Source organism: Anabrus simplex, chromosome 1 (genome assembly GCF_040414725.1).
Source record: "Anabrus simplex isolate iqAnaSimp1 chromosome 1, ASM4041472v1, whole genome shotgun sequence".
NCBI lineage: Eukaryota > Metazoa > Arthropoda > Insecta > Orthoptera > Tettigoniidae > Anabrus > Anabrus simplex.
The window spans coordinates 1,085,066,147-1,085,086,649 of record NC_090265.1 but is presented as its reverse complement, the minus strand read 5'-3'; the positions used below and the strand labels follow the sequence as shown (position 1 = coordinate 1,085,086,649).

The following is a 20,503-nucleotide window of genomic DNA, read 5'->3' as shown; positions in this document are numbered from 1 at the left end:
ACAGGCAAATTTATTGCTAAGAGAATGTCTGACAAATCAGTGGTAAGTTTAGAAATAATTCCAAGGCAGGTGGTAAATGGCTAAGGAAGCAAGGTCTGCAAACTACATACTTGTATATGATCAGCTGTGGAGCAGCAGGCTCAAAAACTTGTACAAGTAGGTGAATAGTGAGGGTTAATGTTGTGTGTATGTCTGAGATCTTTTTAAGAAAAGCAACATAGGAAGCAAAAATTTCTGTATAGACAACATATTTACATTAAGTTTTTTTCTGTGCTGTATGCAAAGTCCTGCACGTCTGCTGGAAATAAGGTAAGCTTGGGAGAGCAGTATGTATCTGGATGACTTTACATGCTTGTTGGTTGATTTGAAACAAATCTCTTGGCAAATATTGATGTCTCGTGCTTTTATACAATAAGAGAAATTTTCAGAATGCTACATTGTTGTCCAGGTTCTAGTTCCCATAATTTTCTTGCCTGCTTATTCTTAGTGTGCCTCATAATTTGTAGTGCTACTCTTTCAGTGGATTTAGTGACCAGTAGTAAGCTTGCGTCTGGGACAGGTACTGGTTACCTGCTTGAGACCAGGAAGGTCTGAGGAAAAGGCTGTTCAATGCCTCAGCTGGGCAACTCTCCAACGGAGTGTGGGATAATGGAAATACAAGTGTACTCTTGGCTTTTGTCTTGGAGACTGTCGGCAGAGCTCTTGGAATCTTAATTAATTTGAGTCGGATGTGAAAGTTGGACTAGTCCAGAATTCGATTCTGACTACTCTAACACCGGCCACTTTTCTGCTTTAATAGCTTTGACTGTATATGTACGACCAATGTTCCTACAGATTTTACCAATGAAGTTCACTACATGTTACAATAGTAGTTTTCTTGGTTTTGCATGTACATTGGCAACTTTGGGGGCCCTATAGCTCATTCCATGATGCACACCCCCCCTTAGACACGAATAATTCCTCGTGTTTAAAGGATATTATACTGTACTTTCATAATGTCGGTGTGGGGGCTTGTGTGCTTATTGATCCCAAGGGCTGTGCCAACTCAGGTTTACCATGCTGGATTGGTCTCGGTGTAGAGCGAGACTAACAAGGTGTCCCCCAAGTTGCCTGAGGGGTGTCTGTGCTCTTTATTCTTCATCACTATTTCTACCCTTCTATTCACACCTTAAATTTCATTCCTCTGCATGTCTGGCCACACTCTGCCTCGGGTAGAATAGGTTAGTACCGAGGTTTTGTCCTCCCCAATCACAAGTTTCGGGTCGTGGTGGGGTGATACATGGCCTCTGGGAGAGTAGTTGTTAGCAACCCTCTCCAGATACCAGGCGCCCTCTGGAGTATATAGACTTGCCTTCGGTACTACTCCTGGGCTCTGCCGAAGGTTGACTTCATATTTCCGGAGTACTCGTGGGACCAAAAACAGAACCTCTCTTGTTCTCTCTCAAAGGGTGGCACCCTTCAAAAACCTGCGTCTAAAATTGGCAAGAAACGCAAGCGATATACTCTAGTTCCAGTGGGTTATGTAAGTGACAAATGTCTTTCTCGATTCCTGGTTTCTTCCAGGGTCATTGGTAAGTTTTCTTGATGAATGTCCTTTCTTTATCAGCAATTCCATTGAAGAAATTGTTGCCGGTGAAATTGATGAGACGCGCAAGCTCTGTGATAGATCCGTACTTATAAAGCCTCTACGGCTGAACAGTCCAGACGGCTACATAGAACCAAGTTATTCAGAAGGGTAGAGGTGAAACCCTCAACTCTTGCAAGGGAGTTATATTCCACAGGGATTTGGTTAAGTCTTCCGATGATACTATGATCCGGTACCTAGCACATCAGGGTGTAACCGACGTGAAGAGGCGTGTGGGCGATAAGCTATGCTGGATTAGCTATCTTATCGAGGTGTCCAGAGGAAGTTCAAGTCTATGGCTGCTCTGGAGTTCTCCATCTCCTTCGTTGAAAAGGTTGCAAACGTGCTGATCACTCCCGTTCTGTACAGAACACCAGTATTGAAAATGCATTGAAAAGTCAAAGCCAACAACAAAATGTAATCTGAAAAATCGAAGCATTATTAGACGTTCAGCTGGGAAGTCCCCCAACGGGGGGAGGCTTCCCCAAATAGGGCTCAAAAGCCCAGACCTTAAAGAGGACAGTGAAGCCACAGACATCCCTTAAGAAATTGGAGAAGTCTTTTCCAACTCAATCGGGGTCACAGGTTTCCCGAAGAAGTCCGGCAAGCCATCTGCCGGTTCTCCTCCAAAAGACAGACAGCGGCAAGAGCGAGAGGCCCAGACTTTCTGGAGAACCTAGTTCTCCCAGGAAGAAGGCCCACTGTTCCTGATCAATGAGATCACCGTCCGTAGAGTGCCCAGTCACCACGTCTCCTGAGGAGACAATGGCGACAACCACTCGTGGACGGTGGCGATGACAAGAAAGCAAGGTTCTTAAACACTACTAAAGGTCGGGCCAAACGCGAGACGAGCTGCTATTGGTTAACATCACAGAAGGAGCAAAGCAGCAGAGCCCATAGCACGCATTTCAGTAGGAATCTCATAATACCCGCAAACATTACCGTTTCTCAGAACTAAATGCAGACCAGGCATAAAGTTTACTGCTGTTATGAGATTGAGAGTACAGCATAGTAAGTTTACATTATTTCTGTTACGAATAAGATGTAACGTGACGGCACACTGACCAACGCTCAAAATTTATTAACAAATCCCAATTTAGTTTGAAGAAGGCTACGTGCTCTCAGATCTGTCAACATAAATATTTAGAGATGCGAAATGTTTGTAATATTAAAATGTTGACAGCAGAACTTCGGTAATGGAACTACCGCATGTTAACACACGACTCTCACCCGCAGGTATAGAGTTTGAAGCTTAACACACATAACAGCGGCAGTTCATATTCTAAGGGTGGCGTGCACCATCTTGGAGTAAATTACTACGGAAGTAGCGTTTACTAAAGAAGTCCATACTACAGAAGTAAATTACTACGGGAGTTATTTACTCCGGAAGTAACGTCGGAGAGTTGAAGTACAATTTACTCTTTTAGTTACTACTACAGAAGTAGCGTTCGTTACTCGCGGAGTAGTGCTGTGTTCGTGCATCTTCTTTAAAGAAATCCAAATAGATAAGGTTATGTGCGATAGGAAACGGGGGGAAAACGTAAGCGAAAAAGATAAAAGCTTGTTAATAGAGATAATGACGATCTATGCAAAGGATATAAGGTGTAAGAAACACGACATAAAGATGCTGGATAAGAAAGGAAATTCATGGAAAGTCGTGGCGAAAGAATTCAATGCTTCGAGTGACGGAAAACGCAGTGAAAAGCAAGTTAAGATTCTGTAGAAGGACTTAAAAGCAAAGCAGAAAGTCATGGACACGCGGGAAAAATTAAAACTGATGGCGGTTTCTTCATACAGATGGCCTACATCCACAGCGAAATTTTCCCATTTTCACACCAGGCAAATGCTGGGTCTGTAGGCCCTACCTTAAGGCCACGGTCGCTTCCCAATCCCTAGGCCTTTCCTGCCCTATCGTTGCCATAAGACCTATCTGTGCCAGTGCGACGTTAAGCAAATTGAAAAAGAAAAAAGAAAAAAAAAAACCTCTTCCGATTTCTGAAAAGTTCACCGTTGTCACCGAGAGGGCAATAAATGGGAATATGCGCGCAGTCACAGTCAATTGCACCCACGACGTGTGGAAACCTGCCAACGTGAAAAGTATCCTTTTATTTTCCGAACGATCATCATCATTTGCAGGCGTACCTCCCTCTTAGCCTCAACTAGTGCTTTAACCACGCGATGAAAGATACGGCTAGCAGTTGTGCGGTAAACGTTAATTAGATCACCGGCAACTGTACCGTACCGGTACTGAAATGTTCCGGTACGAAACACTCGTAGGGCACACAGCAACTGTAATTTTACAGATACAACAAAATTAAGACAAGAATTCAGCTGTAAGTGATCTCCAAGTAGATTTAGAAGGAAAGTAAAGGATTCCTTCCTAAGACCAAAAACGTTCCTGAAACTCGCCGTGTTCACATTACACGGCTCTCGCCTTTCACGCACTGTAGGCCTACGCACTATTACATTTCCCATCGTTTACTGCGTCGAGATCGTCAATATAATCTAAGTAATCCATAAACACGTTTGAAACGTCTTTCCTCTCATACACGGCACGATATTATCATTAGTCAACAAGTCTAAACTTAGCTTACTCCATGCACGACGTGAGAGTAAATTCTAACCTATATTCGTACGTTATTTACTTCTTTAGTAATATACTACAAGATGGTGCTCTTCAACATTTTACTCTTGTAGTAATTTACTCCAGGAGTATCTGAGAGGACTAAAATACTTCGGAAGTAATTTACTCTCGTATGGAAGTCGCCGAATGCTGACTTCAAGAGTACTTTACTACGGAAGTAGAACTTACTCTTGGTTGGTGCACGCCACCCTAAGCCTTGCATAGATATTCCTACTTTTTAAAATTAAAGAATAAGAAAGAACAGGAAAAACAATTAGAACAGTCCTACCTGTGAGATAAGATGTCATGAAGTGGTTGCTTTTGAAGATAAAATCCGCTGCCATGCCTGTTGCCGATGAGGTGCTATGGATTTTTCAGTCCTTGCCCGAATGTTCATTGCGTATAAATGTTCTCGTTCTAACATACATTTTTACTATTTCTGGTGGTACAGTGGGGAATTTCCTGCTATTTGACACACTTTGCGTATATTATTAGGTATGCATGATAGTTCAGCGTGTCCGCAAAAATTAACTCAAATTCCTTTAGTTGGTTTAGCCATTCTTCCAATGGAACGAGTAGACCTCCCCGAGAAAATACTACTATCCATCCCACAGGGGCTGTACCAGAAGATATGGAAAGCATTTCCCAAGTGGGACTTCCTATTGACCTATATTTTCTTCCACGGTAGGCAATGTAGCTGGCGAGGTACCGAAATCCCTCTGCTAAACAATCAGGTGTCGCTGTAGATTGTGGTGAATCATTAACGGCACGATTTTCTATCGCAATGTCCTGAATTTCTGTCTCACCTTCAATCAGGCTTGAAAGTTTAGACGTCAGTATCACATCAGTTTCTGAAATTACTGCAGCTTTCTTGGATAACGGAATATTTTGAGTTTGTGCCCAGAAGTAAGTCTCAATCTAAATTTCACCTCGGTTGGTAGCAGATGTTCATAGAAATGAGTCCTATCTGAGAAAATAAATTTTCCAGACAGTCTTGATTTAATCGATCAGTCAAAATTACTTTTATGTTGAGATATTGGAGGTCACTAAAAAGGCCTTTCTGAAATGGGAGCAGTTGACTCGATTTACTCACTCATCCGTTTACAGCCTGTGTACAGCTGGTAGAATTCCTTCTTGGACCTGATGATCATTACTGTACCCATTTGCGAGCTTTTTCTTATTAGGTGTTCTTGCATTGAGGATATAAGTCATTTAGAAGCTCGAAGAAGGAAGCAATATTTTCCTCACCAGGCATAAGCGAAGCTGGATGGCGAAGTACACTCGCTAGCGCTCCCTTCCTTTTACATTTGTGTTGCAACGAGAGTTTCGGACAGATCTTCATCTTACCGTGGTCTAACGCAAGCAACTTTTCAATGGTTTGTTTTGTAACAAGGATGTTTCCTGGAAGAGTCAGCCCATCATCTATGAAATGATTTCTCATTAGCTTGTACAGGTGTGGAACATCAGCAAAGACCCATACTCTTCTCTGTGGACTTCGGGGATTCAGAAAACGTGTTGGTATGAGTAACATTCAGTTCTTTCCACAAACCTTGATTTTTTGCTCCTAGGTCGGACACCATGGCAACAACACTATACTCTGCATCTTATATGGAGCATATAACCTTGTGAAGCAAAGCTGCAGTCATTTGCAGGTCATACTAAAAAAATATGGGTTGTTGCCACGCAGAAAACAGTCCGCGAGCCGTTACTACCTGTACATCTTCGTCATAAGACTCTATTGTCGACGTTCATTTCATCAAAGTAGATCACACGCACGCTCCAACGTAGAAAATCTTTCTGCTTGGGCTTTCATTAGTAGGAGTAAGTCGTTGAGCATTCCTTTTCGACAGTGGAATGAGCGATTTACCCATCTTTTCAGAGTAGATATCCTGGGCAAAGGAAATCCTTAATTACGTAAATAAATGTAACATTTGCGAGAAACAGCACGCAATGCTACTGCCTTGCATATATCTTCTCTGCTTCAATTAGCCTGCTCCTTATCACTCAATAAAATTTTAATCAGTCCTGGAAAGCAGTTTCCCCAAAACGGTATTAATTTCACTCTCAACCTTCCTATCTTTTTGATTCTTCTCTTAGCTCTTGTTCAGTTCTTCAGTCAGGTATTTTTTTTATTTGCAATTTAGTGCACTTCAGAACTAATTTCCTATTTTGCTCTTCTGGTGCCTTCACTTTCTTTAAAAGGAACTCTTCTTCCTCTGAGATAGTATCTTCATAGCCATCGATGTTTTTCTTCGGAGATACATTCTCAAGAGTCTCTATAGCTATCTTCTTAGTTTCTCTGGCTAACTGCCTCTTTGATCTGTTCATTTTTTTGCTCTGAAGACTGTGGAACTGACGAATTTCTCAGGAATAATCGTGCACTTACTGGGCTACTAATGTAAATGCTACCGGGAAGATTCTCTGTAGGTACTGCATCTTTTTAAAGATCTTCTTGGGAGGTAAATGCAGTAATTCTGCTCTTAAATCGCAAACATAATTGGCGTCAATAAATTCCGCGAGCACGCAGTAGAAGTAGGTACGTTGAAGAAATCCTTCCTTTTACATTTTAGTATCCAAACTTTTTGCAGGTCTGAAGCTTTAGGAAATGAATGATGAACGATATCTGTTCCTTTCGTCTTTCTGCTGTATGACAGCCAGCCAGTTACTGCACTTCCAGGCATTGTCAGTTATTTCAAACAGATAAAATGTGCTTTAGCGTAAATGACACGCAAATATATACTGTACACTACTATGATACTATGAACACAGAAATTTCATTCCAGCTACTATTACACTCTTCACGCAACTGACGAAAAGAAAAGTAACTGAAAAAATATACAGTAGGCCACTATTTAAACCAATAGTAATATACGGGAAGAAACTAAGTATAGATATTATGTGGAAATCCTTTCTTTATAAGGCAGACAGCGATAAACAACGAAATAAGATACACATGCGGTTGTATGCTACAGTCACGGTGCTCCTCTGATGACGTCACGAGCAGGACAAGAGAAAACTAACATCTACTGCACAGCCAATCTGGGCCACCCGTGACAAAGATATCAACAAAGACGCCTGAACCTGGCAGGTAATGGACCGAAGGACAATAAATTGCTTGCTCTAAATTTGAAGCGTTACCTATCCGCACAATAGCATTATTGCAATGAAACGACAATAGTTGTCACTGTCGTTTAGCTATGTTGATATCCATCTGTGGCCTCCATAGTCTGCCTACAGGAATCTTGTTTGAGACCTGGACAAGACTGAGAGGGTCTATATTGTTGCTGATACATGCTAGTTTAATTGAATCCTTGTTGAGGCATGATATGCTGTGTACGACATTAAATTATATGAAAGTAGGTTGAGAGGGCTCTCCTCTTCATGCTTGCATTCCTGCTCAGGTAGAATTAAAAAAAAATTAAGAAAAAGAAAGGTAGGAATAAGAATAAATGCTGAATGGTTTGTGTGCTATAGTGTTACGTGTGGACTGGATATGTCTTAGAGTATGGTCGGGAGCGTGCTGCATGTCGTGTGGCTGTCGTAGCATTCAGATTGAGAGATAGTGGGGAGGGGGTATGTCTTTTGGGTTGTATCTGCTAATTCTTTTTAAATATGTGTCTTTTAGAATGGGAATGGCTGTGTTGAAGAGAGTATTTGTTTTATCTGCGATTTCATTTAAGTTAGGATTAGCGTATTGGTCCATGTTTATGTAAAAAATCTTCCATTATGTAGAGCAATAGGCCTGTGGGGTTTATATTTAAAATTTCCATGTCATTCTCAATTTTAGTGAAGTTTATGATCCTCTACATGTTGCCCTATGGATGAAGACTTATTATATTTAGTGGCATTGATATGTTCGTTGTAGCGAATAGAAAAACATCTGCCGGTCTGCCCGATGTAGCTGGCTTCATGATCGTTGCATTTCATGCAGTATATTCCTGAGTGGCTGTATGTTTTCATTGACCTGGCATTTACATAGAATGTGTGAAGCGGTCTGTTTTGTAATCGCAGTGTAGCAGGAAAACAATTTGAAGGTTATAAGCAAAGAATAAAAAATAAAAGGCCTTTCTTTAAGCGGCTTTCCATGCTCAATTCTCCTCTGAACAATTATGGAGCTGAATAATGCCGAATACTATGCTGCTAAGATTCTGTAACAAAACTTGTTCAGAAGATATAAACAAAAGAAAATATGCTACAATAAAAGTAGGATCTTGTCAAGCAACCCCATTTTGACAGAATAGTACAAAAATGCAAAAGTACACTAATCGATTACTTTGTCAATCCTTATGCTGCAGCCTATGCAGCTATATGATTTCATGTCTGACAGTCTGTAAAACCCTTTTTTAGCAATTATTTGTGCACTGTTTGGTTGTACACTCTTAATGTAGGCAAGTCTCATGACTGTAGACAAGAGTATGATAATCGTGATCGGAACCTAATCTTGTTAAACTTAGTTTGGGGGGGAGGGGTTGCTGCTCATCTATAAGTGCTTCCAAACATTGCTCTTATTCGTCCCATGAACTTGTGGCCTTTGAGAAACTAGATGGGTCCAATTGTTGATAAAGGACCCTGTTCTTTTTATTGCTCTTGGTAAGAGCCATGTGTCGCTCTGAAGAATGAAATTCTAGCTGTAAGTTACATGGTGTGTCCTGGCTGTACCTGGAATGGTACAGTGGACAGTTGTAGCTATGTCTTGCCCTTTTCAACCAACATATCAGACATATGCTACCACAACTCAATCTTTGTACGGTCTTTTCCCTGATCAGTCTCTGTACTTTGGAATAATGTGGTATATCGCTGCGCTTGCTGTCGATCAAGTCTATGTAGTCTTTTAATTGGTGGTGGGTTAATTTGTGAGCCAGTTCAGGTTTCGTAACAGTGTCCATTACATGGCTCGTTTTGAGAGATTTTGCACAAAGGGCTTCCTGGTGAATCACGAACGGCCTTGAAGGAAATAGGGGGTCATTCTGTAGTGTAGTAGACCATTGACTCCAAATTTTACACCAGTCATTGCAGGAGCACTGCTTGTTGCCACAGATAGTTTATCCCAATACCCATATTCTTTTGGCAGACTGAAGAACAGCACTAAATGTGTCTAGCCTGGTTATAGTAGTCTCCTGAGGAATTCAATCCAAGAACTCTGCTTGCTTGTAATTGTCTACTCTACAAACAAAAATATCCAGCTGTGCAATGTCTGCATTATCTGTACTTTCAGTTAAAATTGAAAAATCTGTACCATTCTTAGATATCCTCAAGCGGCAACCTGGTGTCTTCTGCAAGCTCATTCTTGCAACTCCTGTTTTTCTCGACAGACTTAAATGGTTTGCATTACTTTCAGTAGGAGACAGATTCTGCAATTCAGTTACTATACATTCTTTAATATACACACCATCGGTGGATGGGTGATCTCCCAGCGCCGTTCTATCGGCAAGTTTCACAGTTAGCCTTCAGGATGTGGTCTCTAGCATTTTCAAAATTATTGTGTGAAGAAATGAATTCTGATATAGTCTATAAGCAAGCTGTTTGCAGAATTCCACATTTAACTTTTAATACCGTAAAGTGGGGTAACTTTGGCCACTGACGAATAGCAACACTTACTTTCTCCTGCCTCCAATGAACCACTTGCAACAACTAAAATGCACGTACAATAGAATGCTTTATCAACACTCAGTAGTCCAAAGAACATAGGCGAGCTCTCATTCGAGTCAATTTTTTTCGCAGCCCCGACCATTGTCTTGTTCGGTAACAGCAGAAAACACTGTTCTCTAGCCCCAGCATTCTATTCTCCATTCCAGTGGTTTATGGGGTCAAAATGTAAGTATGTCTGGTAACTGATCAACCCAATTTGATACATTTTATTCACATAGGGTTTTCAGGGAATAGTTTTCTGATTAAACTTGTCCTCTTCCGTGGTAACTTCATCCCTACCAAGAACATACGGTACAGGAAAACTTTTCGCGGCTGCGGGTATTGTAATTAAAATCCTGTTTACTTCAAGAATGCTTTAGAAGAGATTAATAAAGCCACAGTATCCAGTTTTCAATATATACAGATATTCGACATGGACGATACACATTTAAGAACTTGGTTGACGACCCAGATTTTCTAATTTAGAAGAATGTGTGTTATGAGAACAGTCTACAAGATTGCTTCTTTTCCGTTCTCCTTTTCTCTCCATACAATTGGGCTTTATGATTTTCGTACATTTTATTTATTATAATTTGTACCATTACAAATATTTATGCAATGCAACATGCAATTTGTAATATACAATGCTTGTATGCTTAGGCTAAATAAAATAGTTTCTTTGTGGAAAATGTGAATTTGATCATTACTTCTGTTTCATCACAAATAGTTTTAATTTATAATTGTTGATACTGGGCATTCTGCAGGTTCATAAAAAGCATTCACAGTGGCCGAAATAACACATCGACAAAAACTTTGTTTCTTGAGTTACTTTTATGGCGGCCAAAGTTACCCCAAAACATGAGGTAACTCCAGCCACTCTTTCGATAATCATAATTCATTACTGAATAACAATTAGAATTATGTTCATATTTAGAAATGAAGAACAATTGTTTAAATTGAAATGTGAAATATTCTCTCTAATTTTCTGAAAAGTTCTGCCATGTTTGTTCATTTCTCGTAGTCACAAGAATGATGCACATTGTAGTGCCTCTTACAGGTTTCCTTTACATGCAAAGCACTGGGCTTGTCACGGTCATGGCTTAAAACCACCATTCCTTGTATTTGGAAGATGTCAAGAGGAAGCATACGAGGGCGATTTGAAAAGTTCTCGGAATCGGTGCTAGAGCAACGAGGTTCCCGCACAATAATCACACATCCTTTGTGAGTGAACACGTGGCGCGTCGGTGCTCTAGCTGCAGGAGTGTGGTAGTGGCGACTCTTTGTTGTTCCCGCGTAGTGATTTGTGACGATGGAAAAAACTGATATTCGAGCAGTGATTAAATACTTTGTAAAGAAAGGTATGAAAGCAGAGGAAATTCATGCCGACTTTCAGAACACACTGGGGGACTCTGCTCCTTCATTTTCAACTGTTGCCAAGTGGACAAGCGAGTTTAAATTTGGTCGGGAGAGCTTGGATCATGATCCACGTAGTGGACGGCCAAAAAATGTTACGACCCCAGAATTTATCGCAAAAGTGCATAAAATGGTCATGGAGGAAATATTCATTACTTTAGCTATGCCGAAGATGGAGTGGCAGTTGAAGCTCTTATCTGATACTGCTGTAAGAAGGGTGCATATCTCGATTAATATGCATGTGTTGTATGAAGAATAAGTCAATGTATTCCATGTGTGTAAAATATAACGCGCTTTCTGTCCAGCTATCAGTTTTCAGAGACTTTGCGAGCTAGTACGTTATTACCACTACCTATATGACTTGTACTCAAATGGTAAAATATCTTTGGTAGTCATGGTCCTTATGGTGTCATTTCTTGATGCTGCCACACTGTTTACCAGTTTGAGTTCCATTAGTTTAATATACACCACCTAAATATTAATTGGCACGGTACTAGAGGGGGCAGTATACAATTCCTAATCACTAGAGCGAAAGCCAAAAGCCTGGGTTCTACTCCAAACCTCTTAGCAGTGCGAGTATGACTTATACAACTTTCTTCATGGTGATTCATCAATCCTGAAAGTAAATTAAAGGTTATGTAGAACCAAACACTTGACTTGAGACAACTATAGTGAAAAGCTCAAATCTAAGGGTTGAACTAGTTTAGTGGACAAAATTCTCCACAGTATGAGGAAAGTTCAACGACTAACGGTACAGCGAAAATGTTGGTTTTTGCCAGTACCACAATAGTAAACTGTACATTAATACCGATTATTATTATATTGTAATAGGACAAGTATGTTGGTATAGACATACACCAATGATATACCGGTAAAAGCATACAAGATTAAAATTAATACTTAAGAAGGTATTTAAGTCGTTCTGATACACCTAGTCTACGTTTGCATGGTCCAGAAGTGGCCCTTCTGATCAACTGCAGTTCAGTTGAGGTAAGCACTGACTTTTGCAATCTTCAGTTTCGTTACATCACTAGTGTCAAACCCTGTCCATCACAAGCACAGCGACCATGCTAGAAATGCTTGTGTGCACGAGTGCTAGTCTCTTCCCCTGTCTGCTTTTACTTCCTCATGTTGATGACTAAAGGCTGTGCAGTTGTGCAAGCTTACTGAAGACATGTCCCAGTTACCTGTTCGCTTTCTGCATTCATTTCCAGGACTGCAATCACAATTGCCTGGAAATGGCCAGAATTAAGATTACTTATCATTAGTTGCAACTCTTCTTCGAAAGTAAAGAAACTTTATCTCACTTAAGTGCTTCACACCAGGTTTGGTTGTCACAATTGACTAAAGTTGCTTGAAGGGAAGGAAAAGTACTCTAGAGAGTTGATATATCCACCAAAAGAAAGAGAGAATATACACTATAAAAGATTTGACTGGTTCACAGTTCTTACAATAGATGGTAGTGCAGTGCAAAGGCTGGACATTGCATACCAGTAAGACTTGCATCTGCCATGATTGGTGCATGCCGTACCTAACACAGCACTGTCGGGTTAACTGATGCTGTATTTCTTACAGGCCTGTTCATTGTTGCCCTTATTATTCAGTGGTATATGTTGAAATAATATACAGATTCTGTGTTCTCCTGTAACTCTCTTGGTGGTCAGTTTTTACAACAGATTTACTAATTCATCTTGTTTCTTTTTCAGGTGCTGGTATTGGTACAGTGTTCGGTTCACTCATTATTGGCTATGCCAGGAACCCCTCCCTCAAGCAGCAGCTCTTCTCCTATGCCATCCTGGGATTTGCCCTGTCTGAGGCCATGGGTCTATTCTGTTTGATGATGGCTTTCTTGTTGTTGTACGCATTCTAAATGCATTTTAGTTGACACCTCACTGCCATGGGGTCGAACCCTCTATTAAGGAACGGTGGGAGGGGGTGGTTCTGTGGAGTGTAGGGATTTCCATGGAATAATTAATGAGGTGGCATAGTGTATTAATTTGTTGTGGTGAGTTTTTGAGATGGTGATCTTACCGGTGAGAGCTATTCTTCGTGGGGCTTGAAGACAACTGTGGACAATTAAACGTGCATTTTCACCCCCAAGGCCACCGTCAACAGAAGTCAACACGCAGCTAATTTTCCGTCGGCGAGGGGCACCTCAGACATTATTCCATGGTTTACCCCCCACTGTAGCGGAAATTTGGGCTGCCTGCGAGTGTCAAAGCAATAGACTTTAAAGTGAGCCAGAATTTTAAACCCATTTGCAGGTCATTTTAGTTTCTAGTATATTTAAAATGGAAAACTGATATACAGCAACTTTCAGAGTTCTGAAGAAGTTTAATTTACAGAAATTTTTGGCAAATGGTGTAAACACATTGAAATGTATCTTGGTTTATGGGGATGAATGATTCCATTGTACAGTGTTGACTAGATTCATTATAAATTAGTTGTATAAAAGTTGCCCAGTTTGGGAACCTCGAACAGTGACTATACTTATTTTTCAAAATTTCCTATGTTGTATCCTCTTCCTTTTTTCCCCATTTAAGTTGTACTTCATGTGTTTGGAACTCTGGTTCATACTGTAGACTGACACACTTGTATATTTGGTTGTATATTGATTCGTTTTATGTAAAGGCAGTCTGTGAATGAAGTTCATTCGTCACTACTCTATGTTGGTTATTTTCATACCCTATTGGTAATTGTATCCTCATTCCTCAACTCGGCTTTCTTTTTGTGTTACAAGATATAATTAAATATCATAGCCGGCAAAGATAAAATAGGTACGGTACCTAGTAACTGCAGTTTGTGATTTACAATATTGCTGTTCTGTAGCGTCTCTACCCACTGCAGAACTTTTATGTCCATTTTCATATTCCCCTTCACACCACTGAGTGAGGTGGATTCTTTGCTCTTGATAATTTCTCTCTGGTTACACAAATAACAAATCATTTATGGTTTGCCACACTCGCTCCATTTTCTTCATCCTATTCTAACACATTTAACTTGAAGGAACCTGTAAATGGTGTTCTGTGGCTCTTTTTGCTGCACACTACCCACAGCTAGTGATGGGCAATGCTCTCTCTCGAGACTGACGTTGCAGATCTCGAGACCGATCCTTCTGTAGTGCAAGCGTGCGATGTAACTGCGACTGTAAACATCGTTCTCTTATGAAAACGTGTGAGCCAAGCCTGGAGAAGTACATGTTTAAACTATGAACCCCTTAATACCATTAACGGAATGCCAGTATCTTAAACTGTTCACGGCTCATTTGAGGTGGACATCTTAGTTCAATAACCCTGCATAATTTGTGAATAACTGTAGATAGAGTACACCTACTTGGATACTAGAGGTGTGCATTCGAACTTGAGACAGGAAAAGGTGTGCTTTGCTACATATGCAACCCCATTGCATATGAGTGGAACGTGTAATCAAGAATGCCCGACTTTGCTCCAATTCTTTCAGCAGGGATGATGGGCAACGCTCTCAAGACCGATTCTCGTGTGCTGCGAGCTTTGCGACGCGACGTCCCAGTAACTACGAGTGTAAGCTTGGTAGTTATCAGCAGTTCTCATATGGAAACGTGTGTGACGATAAATAATGTCAAAAGCCTAGGAAAGTTCTGCATGTTGAACTATGAGCTCCTTAATACCATTTACGAAAGTGAAGACAGAATACCAGTATCTTAAACTGTTCACGACTTATTTTAGGTGGACTTCTTAGCTGAATAACCCGTATAATTTGTTAATAACTGTTATTGGGATGTAAACCTGCCTGGATGCCTCACAATCGTTGTTGGCATGGAAGCTTCTTGTGGTTCAGACCGGGCCGGAGGTGTTCTGTGGCTATTCCTCTTCATTTATATTACGTGTTTAAGTGTCGGATCATCCCAGAAGTATTTCTGCCGATGTACCGGTATGTTACTTCTTTTGAATAAACAACACTGCGGGCTGTTCTATGTGGTATCTCTTCAAAATAACAGACATCCACGACTTACGTTGCGTTTCGGACATCGTCTTCAAGTTTTCGCGTACAACTATAGACAATTTCACATGGCACAGTCATATATCGTAGTACCGTACCTAATTATGACGCGAATACTCTATAACATTGTAAGGAATTATTTCCTTCGTCAGCAAAGTATCGGCAAACACAACCAGTGGTCATGTTATTGAATGTGGGGTCTGATATCGATGTACACCTATCTGTCGAAAGAATTGTAACAAACAGAAGCACTTTAGATTACACATTCCACTCATGCGTAATGGTGGTTGCGTACGCAGCAAGGCGCATCTTGCCTCGTCTCGAGTTCGAATAATGCACGCCTCTAGTATCCAGGTAGGTGTACCCAAATACAGTAGAGACAATACACGACACTTACGGATTTCGCCTTGCTAAAATGGGAGACAATTCGACGGTGGCGCTCCTAGTGACTTGACCTGAACAAATCGCGCTAAATTCAAATATCAATGGAAATGTATATACGGAAATGGATAAATAAATTACGTCTAGAAAGAAAGTGGTATTGAGATATTAACTTCGAAGTTGCTAAAGCAATTCTGGATAAATGAATGAAGAATTATTTAAAAGGTTATTATTCAAAGACTGAAATTAGACCCATGAACAAGATATGAAATGGGCTGCTGTCAAATGGCTTGATCTTTCATTTATGCATTACTTTTTTAGCTTTAGCATTCCTGCCTGAACTCTTACGGTTGGATTTGTCTTTTTTCTCATTTGAAAACATTGTATCATCACATTAAGACACTTGCCAATAAAAATATCAGCACATTCCTTACACATATGATGCAATGAATTAACATTTAATAATAATAATGTTTTTTTGTTTTACGTCCCACTAACTACTCTTTTACGGTTTTCAGAGACGCCGAAGTGCCGGAATTCAGTCCCGCAGGAGTTCTTTTACGTGCCAGTAAATCTACCGACACGAGGCTGACGTATTTGAGCCCTTGTCTTTCCTTGGCCGATACCTTCATTTTTCGAACTGAGAAGAGGAATAAAGAAAGAAAAGTATGAAAATGTTGTCGATAGTGATGCTTTAAGGAATATTTACGTACAATTAGAGCAAAAATGTAACATACCCTTGGCTGTATTGTCGAGGATTTCTAAAGTTGCTGGCCTGGAAATGATCAGAACAGATCTTATAATTCTTATATAAGCGTACCGTCCCTTCTTTCTTGTACACCTTATCCAAATCGCTTCTGTGACATTTCAAAACCCACAGATCACACCTACAACACATCGGTATTGAAGGCTAACTGCTGCACTATAGAATAAAATATGCGTATTACATTTTATGCCAGTTAAAATATGGGTCGAGCAGGTCAGAAGATTATGAAGTACTATAAAAATCTCTGTCACTGGAAGAATATATATGCAAACACAATATTACTTACATGTTCTTGTCACGAGGGAACCTGAAGAACGACCGCGCATTTTTCACTACTTCATAATTACTGCAGCCAAACACAGCACATACCTTTCCCCTCATGTTGAGAGGAGATATCAAGGAATGACACACGCTACTATTTAATTATGTCAACTCACTGAAAACGCATAAATAACACCAAAAACTTCACACAAAAATACACGTGCTCTTATGACAGAATCAGTACCGTTCAGGTCTATCCGCTAGAGTGTGCTCCAATAGTTGTCCCTCGATATCTCGCTCAGTGTCGTGTATTGTCTCTACTGTATTTGGTGTACCTACAGTAGCTGTCAGTTTCTGTACTTAGCCTATTCATTCGTGTACTTATCACTGCGTACAATGCCAGAAGGCGTATCCTTTATAATTGTTATACTGCGTCAAAATAGAACTCGGTAAAAATGAACGCCATAGTCGCTTGTTGACACGTATTTACGGAATGGAGAAGGCATACTCGGCACAAACAGCATTCAGCTCCGACTACCTGTACGGTAGGCCTACGACACAATTCGGGGACACCGCTCTCGAAATTTCTCGCGAGAAATAGTGCCTGCGCCAGTCTCGAGAAATCTCGAGACCTAGTCTGACTGCCCATCACTACCCACAGCCTCGTGGAGTTTGGAAGCTGCAAGGGCACTGAGAAATTTAGGGTTAGGTGGGGGGTGAGTACCAATGGACAGATGGTGCAGAAGCGTGGGTTTTACGGTTAACTAAATTGTTGTGCTTGTTGCCTGGTCATTTGAAGGATTTAATTTTTCAGATTCCCCCCCTGCTCCTCAAATGTATAGTAGTCTAAAATGGTTGCGAATTATTGCCAATTACGTTGTCCAATCTGAAGGATTTGAGAAAGGAGCTTATCCACGTCTCGAACCACAATATTCTGGGTCTGATGTTCGTAGACAATATCCTGCTGCTTACACTAATACCTGTCGAAATGCATAATAGTAAATTACTGTAAAGAGTGGAATCTAAAATTCAATCCACGGAAAACTAGAGGTATGGGGGTGACACTAAGAAAGTGAATTGATGGATGGGTAAGACGAAATTATTTGTTAAAAAATATTGAATACCTACGAATGTTAAGCTCCAATAGCATGTGGGCAGAACGGATAAAAAGAGCGAAAATGAAGGGAGTAAGTGCTCTGGCTAGTTTAAAAATATTAGAAAGGAAGATGTCGAATGTGATGTTCAGAAAAATTTATTTAAATCTGTTAAAATGAAGTTGACAGTATGGGACTGAATTTTGGGGAGTAGATTATGGAATTGTAACTGGTATAGTTGTAAGTAAATTTGCGAAGCTGTACTACGAACAGTGGAGTGAGAAGGGATGAGTATATGGGTGGGTATTGTTAAGTGGCGGCGCGTTCTATATGTTCAGTGGTTCAGTGAACCCCCTAGAAATAGATGAGTCTAGGTAAAATGATTTGTCAGAGCCTATTCCTTAAATTTGCTCTGTATATCAGCGCGCGTAGCGGTATTTTTGACATCAAAACACAGTTGCTCTCCGGAACCAGCGAAGAGATACAATTTCAGGACTGAACTGAGACGTAAGGAGGGTGCGCATGGCGAGGGGCTGTGAGGAGCAGGGAAAACATAGCCCAGGAATCGCTGGCAACTGGACCAGCGATAGACACGAGTTTCTCGTATGTGGTAGGTTTTGAAGGGAATTTAATTTAGCGAATTTGCCTTTCTGATGTAATTAACCGCAATGAGCCAGAATATTTTGCTAACTACGGTTTGTATAGCATCAATAGGCGTAAGTAGCCTAAGTTTATGTAATCAAATGAAACTTTTCATTAGTAATACGTGTTTTATGAAAAGTAAACAGCAAAACACGGCAACAAATAAATAACAGTAGTCTGCCTAACACGTTCTTGAAGTTATTCATACATAAGCAACGTCTTCAAAATGAGGGGAAATTGGATCAGCTTAAAGTAATTGCACCTCATATCCTCTGCCTTTCATTGTTTTGGTAACTTCTTCGAGCTGTAGCAGTGTCTCTGCAAAGCAAAGTCGTTTCTAATCAAGCAATGTCACTATTTTACATCTATGTAAACATCAAGTAACAATAATAATCTGAACACGTTATTTTCCACAGCAGTGAACCCCCAGACGTTTTATCCACGCGCCGCCACTGCTATTGTTAAATAATTAAGTATTGGTTGAGTCTAAAGACTGGGGCAGATGGTAAAATTCTAAGGATAACATAGTAGTACCAAATGAAACATGAAATGTCGTATGGCTTTTAGTGCCGGGATATCCCAGGACGGGTTCGGCTCGCCAAGGTGCAGGTCTTCCCATTTGACTCCCGTAGGCGACCTGCGCGTCGTGATGGGTATGAAATGAAGACCGCACATATACCCAGCCCCCGTGCCGTAGGAATTAACCAATTATGGTTAAAATCCCGAACCCGGAACTCTCTGAACCGAAGGCCAATACGCTGACCGTTCAGCCAACGAGTCGGACGCTGAGGTGAAGAAACTACTGGATGACATAGGAATGGGGGAAATAAATGTATCTGGGGATTATACAGGAGCCTGTAAAGCGGTGGCCCAAAGAAAGACAATGCAATGGAACGAACAATACTAGTCGCATGTGATTGCAATGGGCGGGTGCTCTCTCCCACAGTTCATCCGTGACTGAAGGGTCAGGGAATTCTATTCAATGTTTTCGTCTACATGAAGTCGGAATACGGTAAGTAGAGTTCGTGGTTTATAGCATTTAAAAATCATAGATTTAGCGTTTTGTAGCATCTAAACTTCTCAAATTTAGCGTTTTGTAGCAAATTGATTAAAAATAGGTATAATTTGCTAAACTGCACACACAACAGTTGGGAGTAAAATCATACTGTTTAATCACACATAGCTCGTCATGCCGTTTTGAATTCACTATGGAAAATAAGACATCAACATAAGACTGCAAGAAGTATTAACGCGCACACAGGAGTATGCTAATTTTCAAATTTGCAAACACAATTTCAAACTAAAAAAAATACTATTCTGAATGTATCACAGTACAACACACCTACAAGGAAGAGGAATTCCAATGATGATTAAAGTACAACATGCCAATTGCTTAAAGGGTGTCCATTTGAGACCGCTTATCAGTCACAATTATGTTGTACTTGCTAAAAACAACTCTACATCGACACTGTTCGTAGAGGCCCCAACGGACAGAAGGGCTGCCAAGGCAAAGGAAGGACTGCAAAACTAGTGATGGGCGAGACTCTCGAGACTGACATCACAGATCTCGAGACCGATTCTCCTGTATTGCGAACTGTGCGTCGTCGCAGTAACTACGAGTGTAAGCTTGATAGTATATCATCAGCAGTTCTCATATGAAAATGTGTGTGCCAATTAATGTTACTAAAAGCCTGGGAGAGTTCTGCATTTTGAACTGTGAGCTCCTTAATACCATTAACGAAAGTGAAAATTGAATGTCAGTACTGTATCTTAAATTGTTCACAACTTATTAGAGGTGGACATCTTAGCTGAATAACCCTGTATAATTTGTGAATAACTGTAGATAGCATGTACACCTACTTGGATACAAAAGGCGTGCATTATTCGAACTGAAGACGAGGAAAGATATGCTTTGGTACATATGCAACCACCATTACACATGAGTGGAACGTGTCATCTAAAATGCCTGAGTATGCTCCAATTCTTTCGAGAGGGGTGGTGGGCATCGCTCTCGAGATCGATTCTCCTATGCTGGAAGCTTTGTGACGTCCCAGTAACTACGAGTGTAAGCTTGATAGTATATCACCAGTTCG

The 20,503-nt window shown here is 40.6% G+C and overlaps 1 protein-coding gene across 2 annotated transcripts in view; it reads left to right on the top strand.

Moving 5' to 3' along the window:
- Positions 1 to 13,950, top strand: part of ATPsynC (ATP synthase, subunit C) — a 39,744-nt gene extending 25,794 nt beyond the window's left edge. For both annotated transcript variants that reach the window (XM_067137228.2, XM_067137230.2), the window contains exon 5: positions 12,995 to 13,950. In XM_067137228.2, coding sequence (XP_066993329.1) covers positions 12,995 to 13,158 — 164 coding nt within the window. In that variant the 3' untranslated portion in view covers positions 13,159 to 13,950. The remainder of the gene's footprint in view (positions 1 to 12,994) is intronic.
- Positions 13,951 to 20,503: the final 6,553 nt, after the last annotated feature.